General features: G+C 51.0%; 1 protein-coding gene across 8 annotated transcripts in view; it reads right to left on the reverse strand.

Moving 5' to 3' along the window:
- Nucleotides 1-2146: 2146 nt before the first annotated feature.
- Nucleotides 2147-12616, reverse strand: part of oplah (5-oxoprolinase, ATP-hydrolysing) — a 64482-nt gene continuing 54012 nt past the window's right edge. For 6 of the 8 annotated variants that reach the window (XM_070881901.1, XM_070881900.1, XM_070881902.1 and 3 more), the window contains 6 exons: nucleotides 11625-11759; nucleotides 11013-11162; nucleotides 9468-9625; nucleotides 8741-8901; nucleotides 5458-5555; nucleotides 2147-2568 (listed from right to left, as the gene is read on the reverse strand). In XM_070881901.1, the coding sequence (XP_070738002.1) occupies nucleotides 2398-2568; nucleotides 5458-5555; nucleotides 8741-8901; nucleotides 9468-9625; nucleotides 11013-11162; nucleotides 11625-11759 (873 nt within the window). In that variant the 3' untranslated portion in view covers nucleotides 2147-2397. Of the gene's footprint in view, nucleotides 2569-5457; nucleotides 5556-8740; nucleotides 8902-9467; nucleotides 9626-11012; nucleotides 11163-11624; nucleotides 11760-12616 lie in introns of those variants that run through there. The other 2 variants (XR_011593411.1, XM_070881907.1) reach the window with 2 other exon arrangements.

Raw genomic sequence — 12616 nt, forward strand, 5'->3', positions numbered from 1 at the left:
GCCAGCAATGTGTAACTGGATCCTGCCTGCCTGAGTAATCAAGATCTTTGCAATGCATAGTTTGATCCACTCCTGGTGACGGCCAGGCTCAAGACAGAGGTCACAGCGCTAACAGACAGGGCTCAGCCTCTCGGGTTAGGACTGTGGTGTATAGAAGAACTCCACGAGGCTGAGTACTGAGAGCTAAACTTACAGTAACCTTAGACTTCTTTATCACAACTCCAGAGTGCCTAAACAACATGGCAGCCAAGCTTTTATACTGGCCCCGTCATGTGTGTGCAGGTGACCATTAGGACTCCCAACAGTCGCGCCCTCTGGTGACAAGTATTAGATGGTTACATACATAACAAGGACCTTCTCCCCCACTCCCCCCCCAACAAATCCCACTCCCCCTATGGCCCTTGAGCCTACAGCCGCTGCAAGGGCTTCGGGCCCCATGCTGGGCCTACAGGGAACATGGGTATATTCACGCTTAGACCGATGAGTGTGCATGTGAGACTCCATTGGGTGGGTTGAGCAGACGGTCGACAGGCTCTGCCCCACCGTGCTCGTGTGCAGAATTTATTGCCCATCCCTATTGCCCTCGAGAGGGTGTTGTGAGCTGCCTTCGAGAACCAGCATGAAAGGGGGGTCGGGGGGGTGGGGGGGGGGGGAAAGTGAGGAAGATTGTGGTGCCGGTGTAAATGGGATAGGGGCAGAACATGATCTACCGTCACATCTGGATCACATTCTCCCCCCCACCCCCACTCCCCAAACCCCAGTGTTCCCAACATGCTCCCTCCTCCAAACAGGTTCCTGACCTCCCTCCCTCCGACACCCTCTCCTCTCTCTCCCGCCCTCTCCCCTCTCCCCCCTCCGACACCCTCTCCTCTCTCTCCCGCCCTCTCCTCTCCCTCCCTCCCGCTTTCCTCTCCCCCCCTCCGACACCCTCTCCTCTCCCTCCCTCCCTCCCCCTCTCCTTCTCTTCAATCTCTGCTCCTATCCCTTGAATTCCCACTACTCTCCCTTCCTTCGAACCCCCCCCTCTTCTCTGCCCCCCCCACCTTTGACCCTCTCTCTCTCCCCCCCCCTTCGATCTCCTCTCCTCTCTCTTCCCCCGACCCATCCAATCCTGACATTCTCCGCACGGATCCGTTGGATAGCACGGCACCGTTTCATACCGTGTTAGCACCATCACGTCGAACATGCATGCACAGAGGAGCGGTGCAAATAATCACTCCATTTAAATCACACCGGCCAACTTCCAGCCCAATATCGCTCCCCCACCCCGGCCCTGCCTCCCTCTCGCCTCTCGCCTCTCACCTCGCCCCCCCCCCACCCCCCAGCCCCCCGCCCCTGCCTCCCTCTCGCCCACCGGCCACCCCTCTCCACTCCCTGCTCTCCCTCCCACCCTCTCGGCCCTGGATCCCCTCCCCCCTCCGCCCCTGGCCCCCCCAATCCCCTCCCCTGGCTCCCCCTCAGTCTTCACCTGGGGAACAACAGCACCATGGTTTCTTCACACGGACCACTGGGGTTGTGGAGCAGGCTGGGTGTCTATGCCTGTGGGTCAGGTGCAGGGGTCTAAGTAAAGGCTTAGTACCAGGGATTGGCAATCCTCAGGCTGGCCATATTATCCGCCTATTCCTGAGCCTACATGACACAACAGACAGTGGCACAGTGCTGCACTGTACCAAGTACATGTTAGTAATATTTCCCTCAGTGGGTAGCATGCTCGCCTGAGTCACAAGGTTGTGGGTTCAAGTCCCACTCCAGAGACTTGAGCACGTAAATCTAGGCTGACACTCCAGTGCAGTACCGAGGGAGCACTGTACTGTCGGAGGGGCAGTACTGAGGGAGCGCTGCACTGTCGGAGGGGCAGTACTGAGGGAGCGCTGCACTGTCGGAGGGCAGTACTGAGGGAGCGCTGCACTGTCGGAGGGGCAGTACTGAGGGAGTGCTGCCGTCTTTCAGATGTGACATTAATTTGAAGCCCCGTCTGATCTCAGGTGAATGTAAAATATCCCATGGCCACTATTTCGAAAAAGAGGAGTGTTCTCCCCGGTGTCCTATCCCTCATTCAACACCGGAAACAGATTATCTGGTCATTTATCCATTGCCGTTTGTGGGAGCTTACTGTACACAGTGTTTACTACATTACAACAGAGACTACATGTCAAAAAGAACTTTATTGTCTGTAAAGCACTTTGGGATGTCCTGAGGTTGTCTTCCTATACCCTCCCACTCTGTGTAGTGGGATGGGGGAGGCAGAGAAAGCTCTGGGATACACTTGGCACTCTCCATGTGTGGGACGGAATCATTCTACGTTCCCTCCCTTCCCTCCCCACCCCCACAGCCTCAAAATGTCTCAGCAGGAATCTAGGAACTACAAGTAAAGAGGAAGAGTTTTTCTGGTCTCGGTCACACGGATTCTTGGGTCTGTTTGTATTCAAACACACTTCCCCGCTCGGCAAAGGCCACTCCTGACTTTGGATTCTCCGACACCGATTCTGGCAAACCCTCGCGTGTCTCCGTCACATCTTCAGCCCAGCCCCAACCTCCACCTCCAGGCGTTTGCAACAGGAAGGTGTCCTGAGAATGAGAGAGACAGAGTGTGAGTCTGTGATGGCCGAGAGAGTGAGCGAGAGAGAGAAAGAGAAACAGAGTGAGCGAGAGAGAGAAAGAGAAACAGAGTGAGCGAGAGAGAGAAAGAGAAACAGAGTGAGCGAGAGAGAGAAAGAGAAACAGAGTGAGCGAGAGAGAGAAAGAGAAACAGAGTGAGCGAGAGAGAGAGAGAGAAACAGAGTGAGCGAGAGAGAGAAACAGAGTGAGCGAGAGAGAGAGAAACAGAGTGAGCGAGAGAGAGAGAAACAGAGTGAGCGAGAGAGAGAAACAGAGTGAGCGAGAGAGAGAAACAGAGTGAGCGAGAGAGAGAAACAGAGTGAGCGAGAGAGAGAGAGAAACAGAGTGAGCGAGCGAGAGAGAAAGAGAAAGCGAGAGTGCGATAGAGAGTGAGATAGAAAGTGAGAGTGAGATGGAGAGAGATGGAGAGAGAAAGAGAGTGTGAGAGAGAGTGGAAGGAACAAAGCAAAGGAAGGAGGGGGATTGTGAGTGTGTGTGAGATACCAGACTAGGTGTGTGAGTGAGATGAAGAGGTCTCAGCTGATTGGAAAACCACAAATGTAACACTCCTATTTAAGAAAGGAGGCAGACAGAAAGCAGGAAACTATAGACCAGTTAGCCTAACATCTGTCGTTGGTAAATGCTGGAGTCCATTATTAAGGAAGTAGTAACAGGACAGTTAGAAAATCATAATGCAGTCAGGCAGAGTCAGCATGGTTTTATGAAAGGGAAAGTCATGTTTGACAAATTTGCTGGAGTTTTTTTTAAGGATGTAACGGGCAAGGTGGATAAGGGGGAACCAGTGGATGTGTTGTATTCGGATTTCCAGAAGGCATTCGATAAGGTGCCACATAAAAGATTACTGCACAAGATAAAAGTTCACGGGGCTGGCTCACTCTGTTTCTCTCTCTCGCTCACTCTGTTAAAAAGAGACAGACTATTATCTGAATGGTGACAGATTAGGAAAAGGGGAGGTGCAATGAGACCTGGGTGTCATGGTACATCAGTCATTGAAGGTTGGCATGCAGGTACAGCAGGCAGTTAAGAAAGCAAATGGCATGTTGGCCTTCATAGCGAGGGGATTTGAGTACAGGGGCAGGAAGGTGTTGCTACAGTTGTACAGGGCCTTGGTGAGGCCACACCCTGGAGTATTGTGTACAGTTTTGAGGAAGGACATTCTTGCTATTGAGGGATTGCAGCGAAGGTTCACCAGACTGATTCCCGGGATGGCAGGACTGACCTATCAAGAAAGACTGGATCAACTGGGCTTGTATTCACTGGAGTTCAGAAGAATGAGAGGGGACCTCATAGAAACGTTTAAAATTCTGACAGGTTTAGACAGGTTGGATGCAGGAAGAATGTTCCCAATGTTGGGGAAGTCCAGAACCAGGGATCACAGTCTAAGGATAAGGGGTAAGCCATTTAGGACCGAGATGAGGAGAAACTTCTTCACCCAGAGAGTGGTGAACCTGTGGAATTCTCTACCACAGGAAGTTGTTGAGGCCAATTCACTAAATATATTCAAAAAGTAGTTAGATGAAGTCCTTACTACTAGGGGGATCAAGGGTATGGCGAGAAAGCAGGAATGGGGTACTGAAGTTGCATGTTCAGCCATGAACTCATTGAATGGCGGTGCAGGCTAGAAGGGCCGAATGGCCTACTCCTGCACCTATTTTCTATGTTTCTATAATATTAGTATGGATAGAGGATTGGCTAACGAACAGAGAACAGAGAGTTAGAATAAACAGATCATTTTCCAGTTGGCAAACTGTAACAAGTGGGGTGCCACAGGGATCAGTGCTGGGGCCTCAACTATTTACAATCTATATTAATGACTTAGATGAAGGGACTGAATGTAATGTAGCCAAGTTTGCTGATGATACGATAGGTGGGAAAGCAAGTTGTGAGGAGGATGCAAAGAATCTGCAAAGGGAATTAGTTCGGCTAATCTTGGGCAAAGATTTGGCAGATGGAGTATAATGTGGGAAAATGTGAGGTTATCCACATTGGTAGGCAATGAAAAAGCAAATTATTATTTAAATGGGGAGAAATGACAAAATGTTGCGATATAGAGAGACCTGGGGGTTCTTGTACATGAAACACAAAAAGTTAACATGCGGGTACAGCAAATATTTAGGAAGGCAAATGGAATTTGGCCTTCATTGCAAGGGGGATGGACTATAAAAGTAGGGAAGTCTTGCTATAAACGTACAGGCTATTGATGAGACCACACCTGGAGTACTGTCTACAGTTTTGGTCACCGTATTTAAGGAAGGATATACTTGCATTGGAGGCTGTTCAGAGAAGGTTCACTCGGTTGATTCCTATGATGAAGGGGTTGTCTTATGAAGAAAGATTGAGCCTATACTCATTAGCATTTAGAAGAATGAGAGGTGATCTTATTGAAACGTATAAGATTCTGAGGGGGCTTGACAGGGTAGATGCAGAGAGGATGTTTCCCCTCGTGGGGTAATCTAGAACTAGGGGGCATAGTTTTAGAATAAAGGGTCGCCCATTTAAAACAGATGAGGAGGAATTTCCTCTCTCGGAGGGTTGTAAATTTGCTGCCCAGAGAGCTGTGGAGGCTGGGTCATTGAATATACTTAAGGGGGAGATAGACAGATTTTTGAGCGATAAGGGAGTAAAGGGTTATGGGGAAGTGGAGCTGAGCCCATGATCAGATCAGCCATGATCTTGTTGAATGGCGGAGCAGGCTCGAGGGGCCAAATGGCCGACTCCTGCTCCTAATTCTTATGTTCTTATGAAACAGAGATGTATTTGTTCAGTGTGAGCTTCCCTGTGGCGACAGTAGATATACGGACCGGAGTGATTACCAGCAGCCTGTCACAGTGCCCTTACCCCCGGGCTGACGGACACAGATGTCTTTGCTCCGAGATTGATGGTGCGTCCATCCTCACGAACCAGCAGATTGAGTCCTCGAGCTCCCGGCTCTCCCCCTGCACAGGGAGCAGAAACAGGATTTACAGCAACAGGAAAAGGCAACTGACTCTGTCCAGAGACTGTCCACCCAGCATATACCTCATTCTCACCTCCCCTCCACATCCCTCAACCCCACCTACTCATCATATCCCTCTGAGTGAAGATATTTCTCCTCATCTCAGTCCTAAATGGCCGACCCCTTATCCTGAGACTATGCCCCCTAGATTCTCTCAGCATCTACCCTGTTAAGCCCTCTAAGAATTCTATATGTTACAATGAGATCACCTCTCATTCTTCTAAACTCCAGACAGTATAGGCCCGTTCTACTCGATCTCTCCTCATAGGACAGCTTCTCGTAGTCATAGAAATTTACAGCATGGAAGGAGGCCATTTCGGCCCATCGTGTCCCCCTCTAAAGGCAAGTATATCCTTCCTTAGATACAGAGACCAAAACTGTACACAGTACTCCTGGTGTGGTCTCACCAAAGCCCTAGGAAGAGCTTAGTGAAAGTAAACGTGGGCCCATTAGAGGCAGAGACAGGAGAAATTATAATGGACAATAAGGAAATGGCAGAGACATTAAACAAATACTTTGCCTCTGCCTTCATAGTAGAAGACACAAAAAACATCCTGGAAATAATGCGGAACCAAGGGTCTAGAGAGAATGAGGAACTTAAAGAAATCAGTATAAGTAAAGACATTGTACTGGAGAAATTAGTGGGACTAAGTGGTGACAAATCCCCTGGACCCGACAACCTACATCCTGGGGTTTTAAGAGGTGGCTGCAGAGATACTGGATGCACTGGTATTAATCTTCCAGAATTCCCTCGATTCTAGAACAGTCCCCAAGGATTGGAAACATAACCCCGTTATTTAAGAAAGGAGGAAGAGAAAAAATGGGCAACTATAGGCCAGTAAGCTTAATATCAGTAGTAGGCAAAATGCTAGAATCTATTATTCGGGATGTGGTAACAGGGCACTTAGAAAATCGTAATATGATTAGGCAGAGTAAACATGGTTTTATGAAAGGGAAATCGTGTTTGACAAATCTGGAGAGTTTTCTGAAGAAGTAACTAGCAGGATGGATGTGGTGTATTTAGATTTTCAGAAGGCATTCGATAAGGGGGTCACACAAGAGGTTGTTACACAAAATTAGGACTCATGGTATTGGGGGTAATATATTAGCATGCATTGAGGATTGGTTAATGGGCAGAAAACAGAGTAGGAATAAACAGGACTTTTTCTGGTTGGCAGGATGTAACTAGTGGGGTACTGCAGGATCAGTGTTTGAGCCTCAGCTTTTTACAATCTATATTAATGACTTAGATGAAGGTACTGAGTTATAATGTATCCAAGTTTGCTGATGGTACAAAGTTAGATGGGAAAGTAAGCTGTGAGGAGTACGCAAAGAGGCTGCAGAGAGATATAGACAGGTTGACTAAGTGGGAAAGAACATGGCAAATGGAATACAATGTGGGGAAGTGTGAAGTTATCCACTTTGGTAGGAAAAACAAAAAAGCAGAATATTTTTTGGATAGAGACTGGGAAATATTTGCATTCAGAGGAACCTGTACATGAATCACAGAAAGTTAACATGCAAATAATCAGGAAAGCAAATGGGATGTTAGCTTTTGTTACAAAGGGATTAGAGTACAAGAGTAGTCTTACTACAATTAAACAGGACTTTGGTGAGGCCACACCTGGAGCACGGTGTACAGTTCTGGTCTTACCCAAGGAAATACATACTTGCCTTAGAGGGAGTGCAATGAAGGTTCACTAGACAGGTTCCTGGGATGAGGGGATTGCTCTATGAGGAGAGATTGAGTAGACTAGGCCTATATTCCCTAGAGTTAAGAAGAATGAGGGGTGATTTAATTGAAACAGGTAATATTCTTAAGGGGCTTGACAGGGTTAATGCTGAGAAAATGCTTCCCCTGGCTGGGAAATCTAGAACCAGGGGAAGCATTTTCCCTGGTTCTAGATTTCTTCAAAATAAAGAGTCGGCCATTTAGGACTGAGATGAGGAGACATTTCTTCACTCGAAGGGTTGTGAATCTTTGGAATTCTCTACCCCAGAGAGCTGTGGATCTTCAGTTGTTGGGTCATCATTATCATAGGCGGTCCCTCAAAACGAGGATGACTTGCTTCCCCGCCAAAAAAGGACAAGTTCACAGGTGTTTCGATGAAGGACCTGAACTACATGTTGAAGGTTGGAAGATGCCTGTGCGTGGATTTTTTAACGTGTGGTGACCGTTGCACACCAGCCACCACACGGGCTTGACAGAGCTAGGTCTTGGTCCAGTGGCAAGGGCTAACCAGGACGACTGGAGACCAGCTCTGCTGTAAAGACTTAGTGCGTGCACACATATCGCAGTGTGGGCTGGGCCCGTGCTGCCCCGGGCCCTCGGCCCCGATCTCACGCCTCCCCTGGACCCCGATCACATCCCTCTACAGTATCGCGCTGCTCCTTCGCCCCGACCTCGCCGCTCCTGCTGTATCTGCCCACGCTCCAATCACCGACCTGGACCGTGGTGACGTCCCTCTTTGCTGCCTTCACCCTCCTGCACCAGCTCGCGCTGTACCTTGCCGTGGGACGCCTCCACACTGCCCATGGGCCGCCACTCACCGCTCCTTTTATGGCCCCGACAGAGGTTGATACATTTTTGGAAATAAAGGGATATGGGGATAGTGTGGGAAGGTGGAGTTGAGGTAGAAGATCAGCCATGATCTTGTTGAATAGCGGAGCAGGCTCGAGGGGCCGAATGACCTTATGTTGTTAATTGCAGTATAATTCTTATACAGCAACCCTCTTACAATAAAGGCTAACATACCATTTGCTTTCTTAATTGCTTGCTTGTGATTCAGGTACAAAGACCCCCAAATCCCTCTGAATACCAACATTTACTAGTCGCTCACCTTTGGAAAAATATTCTGCTTTTCCATTCTCCCGAGCAAGGTGAATAACCTCCCATTTCCCCACATTATACTCCATCTGCCACCTTCTTGCCCAATCACTTAACCTGTCTGTATCCACTTGCAGCCTCTGTGTCCTCCTCACAGCTTACTTTCCCACCTAGCTTTGTACATATCCCTAAATCCCTTGTTCCTGCAGCATCATGGCCAGTGGACCCTTGCTCCAAGTCTTGCTCTGTGCTACAATGTCCTTCCCAGTTAATCGTTCAACGATGTCTTCAAGTGTTACCGTCTAGTCCGTAGGGTTGGAAAGCTCGGCGTTCCGTCAGCACGGAAAGGAGCATCCTCTCCCGGAAGAGCAGCTCCCGAATGACGCCGTCGCCCCCGCGATGGCGACCTTTACCCCCGGATCCACGGTTCAGCTCAAATCTCTTCAGGACAACAGGATACCTGGGAATGAATCCAACAGATCAGCCATGATCTTATTGAATGGCGGAGCAGGCTCGAGGGGCCAAATGGCCGACCCCTGCTCCTATTGCTTATGTTCTTATGAGGAATAATGAAACAATTGCAAAAATACTGCAGGTGCTGGAATCTGAAATAAAAACAGAAAATGCTGGCAATACTCAGCGGGTCAGGCAGCATCTGTGGAGAGAAACAGAGTTATCGTTTCTGATCGATGACCCTTCGTCAGAGCTGGAAAAAGTTAGAGATATAGCAGGTTTTTAAGCAAATGTAGGGGCAGGGAAAGGGGGGAGGGGAGGAAATAATAAAAGGGAAGGTCAGTGATAGGGTGGAAAGCAGGAGAGATTAGAGACAAAAGGTATGATGGTGCAAGGCAAAAGGAGATGGTAATGGGACAAGTTAAGAAACAAAAGAGGAGTCTAGAGAGGGTGTAAATGGAGATGGCAGAATCATCATCAGCTGCCTTCTGGCCTGGCCTGGGTTGAGTCCTGGCCTGGACAGGTCAAGGCCTGGCCAGTTGCAATGCCTTGTTCCCGAGACGAGAGCCGTACCTTTTCTCCAGGATTTCAGGGTCGGTGATGCGTGTGTTGGTCATGTGGGTGTGAACCCCTCCTCGCCCAGCCCACCGAGGACCCGCTCCGGACCCTCCGGCTACCGTCTCGTAGTAGCCCACTCGCTCGTTGCCAAAAGTGATGTTGTTCATGCAACCCTGGGAATGGCAGCAAAGGAGAGAGAGCAAAAGGTGACAGAGACACAGGACAGAGGCAGGACCCCAGAGGGAGTGCAGCACAGGTTCACCTGAATCATGCCTGGCTTTTTCAGGGTTAAATTACCAGGACAGGCTGCATAAACCTGGTTTGTAGTCCCTTGAGGTAGTAAGAAAAAAAACCTCGTATTTATACAGCGCCTGTCACCTCCTCAGTACTGCCCCTCCGACAGTGCGGTGCTCCCTCAGTACTGCCCCTCCGACAGTGCGGCGCTCCCTCAGTACTGCCCCTCCGACAGTGCGGCGCTCCCTCAGTACTGCCCCTCCGACACTCCCTCAGTACTGCCCCTCCGACAGTGCGGCGTTCCCCCAGTACTGCCCCTCCGACAGTGCAGCACTCCCTCAGTACTGCCCCTCAGACAGTGCGGCGCTCCCTCCGACAGTGCAGCACTCCCTCAGTACTGCCCCTCCGACAGTGCAGCACTCCCTCAGTACTGCCCCTCCGACAGTGCAGCACTCCCTCAGTACTGCCCCTCCGACAGTGCAGCACTCCCTCAGTACTGCCCCTCCGACAGTGCAGCACTCCCTCAGTACTGCACTGGGAGTGTAAGCACGAACATCTAGTTCAAGTCTCTTGAGTGACTGACCTTCCGAGTCAGAGGCAAGAGTGCTACCACTAAGCCACAGATGACATTTCAAGAAGATTGAAGGGTGACCTAATTGAGGAATTTAACATGATTAACAGGATTTCTTAGGTTAGATAGAGAGAAACTATTTGCTCTGGAGGGGGGAGTCCAGAACAAGGGGGCGTAATCTTAAATCAGAGCCAGGCCGTTCAGGGGGTGGTGTCAGAGAGCATTTCTTCACACAAAGGGCAGTGGGAATATGGAACTCTCTCCCCAATTGGATGCTGGGGGCCAATTGGAGTTTTCAAAACTGAGTGATAGTTTTTTGTTGGGCAAGGGCATCGAGGGACACGGACCAAGGCGGGTCAATGGGGTTGAGGTGCAGGTACAGGTCAGCCGTGAGCTGATGGAATGGTGGAACAGGCTCGGGGGGCCGAAAGGCCTCCTCCTGTCCCTAAATTCTCAGGCACGAGGCGTGCTGAAGTGATGCAAAGGGACAGGGTGACCACGGGAAGTCCAAGGGTGGCGACAGGATCCAGATCAGAGCCCACACCAATGGGTGGCTCCCCTACCCCCCCACCCCCTTGTGAATTCCTTTACCCCTCCGCTGGGAAATGGGGGAGCCCGCCCGTCCGCGAGGCACGGGTCAGGTGACGGGGGATGCTGGCGATCGGACTCTGAGCTCCTCGGTGGGCGCACTGGTCGGGGAACGGCGATCTTGACCCACCGCGCCCGACGTCACGGCCCGCTCACTTCACGCTCACCTGCGAGGCCGCGCACACCTCGAACGCCTTGAATATGACGTCGACGACTCGCTGTGATGTCAGCACGTTGCCACCCACCACTGCGGCCTCTGCCGATGGGTCAAGGATGGATCCCTTCGGGAGGATGGTCTTCACCGGAGCGAGGCAGCCCTGCCATTGACAGCACACGTCGAAGGTCATGGTTCAACCGAGCGACTGACCCTGACTCAAGTCACCCGCCCCTGGTAACCCTCACTCGACCTCCTGGTAACCCATGCTGTCACCCCAGTAACCCCACATCACCTCCCCACCCTGGTAACCCCATATCGCCGCCACCCCTGGTAACCCACACCCTGCCCCCCCCCCCCCCCAGTAACTCCCATCACCAGGTAACCCCACACTGCCCCCGGTAACGCTCCCCACCCCCCCCAACCCCGGTTACCCCACAACCCGTCCTCCCCCAGTAACCCCCGCCCGGTAACCGAAGCCCCCCCCCCGCTCCCAGTAACCCAAGCTCCCCCCCTCCCCCCGCAACCCAAGCCCCGCCCCCGGTAACCCAGTCACCTCTCTGCATTCAGTTACACTCTTCCCCCATTCACCCACCCTTGTTCACTCGCGGCCATCTGCACTCACCTGGTTGAGGGGTATGTCCTGTCCCACCATGCATCTAAGGCAGTAGATGAGGGCAGAGAGGGTGATAGCCCGAGGGGCGTTGCAATTCCCAAATACCATCGGCCCAGAGCCGGTAAAATCAAACACTGCGGTACCCTGTGAGTCAGAGAGAAAGGGGGGGGGGGGAAGAGAGAGAGAGAGAGAGAGAGAGAGAGTCAGAGAGAAAGGGGGGGGGGGGAAGAGAGAGAGAGAGAGAGAGAGACAGAGAAAGGGGAGAGAGAGAGAGAGAGAGAGAGAGAGAGAGACAGAGAAAGGGGGAGAGAGAGAGAGAGAGACAGAGAAAGGGGAGAGAGAGAGAGAGAGAGAGAGACAGAGAAAGGGGGAGAGAGAGAGAGAGACAGAGAAAGGGGGAGAGAGAGAGAGAGACAGACAGAGAAAGGGGGAGAGAGAGAGAGAGAGAGAGAGAGAAAGGGGGAGAGAGAGAGAGAGACAGAGAAAGGGGGAGAGAGAGAGAGAGAGAGAGAAAGGGGGAGAGAGAGACAGAGAAAGGGGGAGAGAGAGAGAGAGAGACAGAGAAAGGGGGAGAGAGAGAGAGAGAGAGACAGAGAAAGGGGGAGAGAGAGAGAGACAGAGAAAGGGGGAGAGACAATCAGATAGGGAAAGAGAGAGGAGCGGAGAGTCAGAAAGGGAGAGAGGAGAGTGAGAGAGAGAAAGGGGGAGAGAGAGACAGAGAAAGGGGGAGAGACAATCAGATAGGGAAAGAGAGAGGAGCGGAGAGTCAGAAAGGGAGAGAGGAGAGTGAGAGAGAGACAAGGAAAGAGAGGGACGAGAGACAGAAAGGGACAGATAGGGAGAGAGGAGAGAGAAAGGAGGGAGAGAAAATAAATCTAACTATAGAAGCAGTGACATTGTTTGCTATTGACGGTGTCCTTAGTGGAATGAGGCCAAGAGACATCCTCAGACTCGATGCCTGTCTGTGCCACGTTAGCATGTGTGTGCAGGCCTTAGGGGTA

Source organism: Pristiophorus japonicus, chromosome 5 (genome assembly GCF_044704955.1).
Source record: "Pristiophorus japonicus isolate sPriJap1 chromosome 5, sPriJap1.hap1, whole genome shotgun sequence".
Classification (NCBI taxonomy): Eukaryota; Metazoa; Chordata; class Chondrichthyes; family Pristiophoridae; genus Pristiophorus; species Pristiophorus japonicus.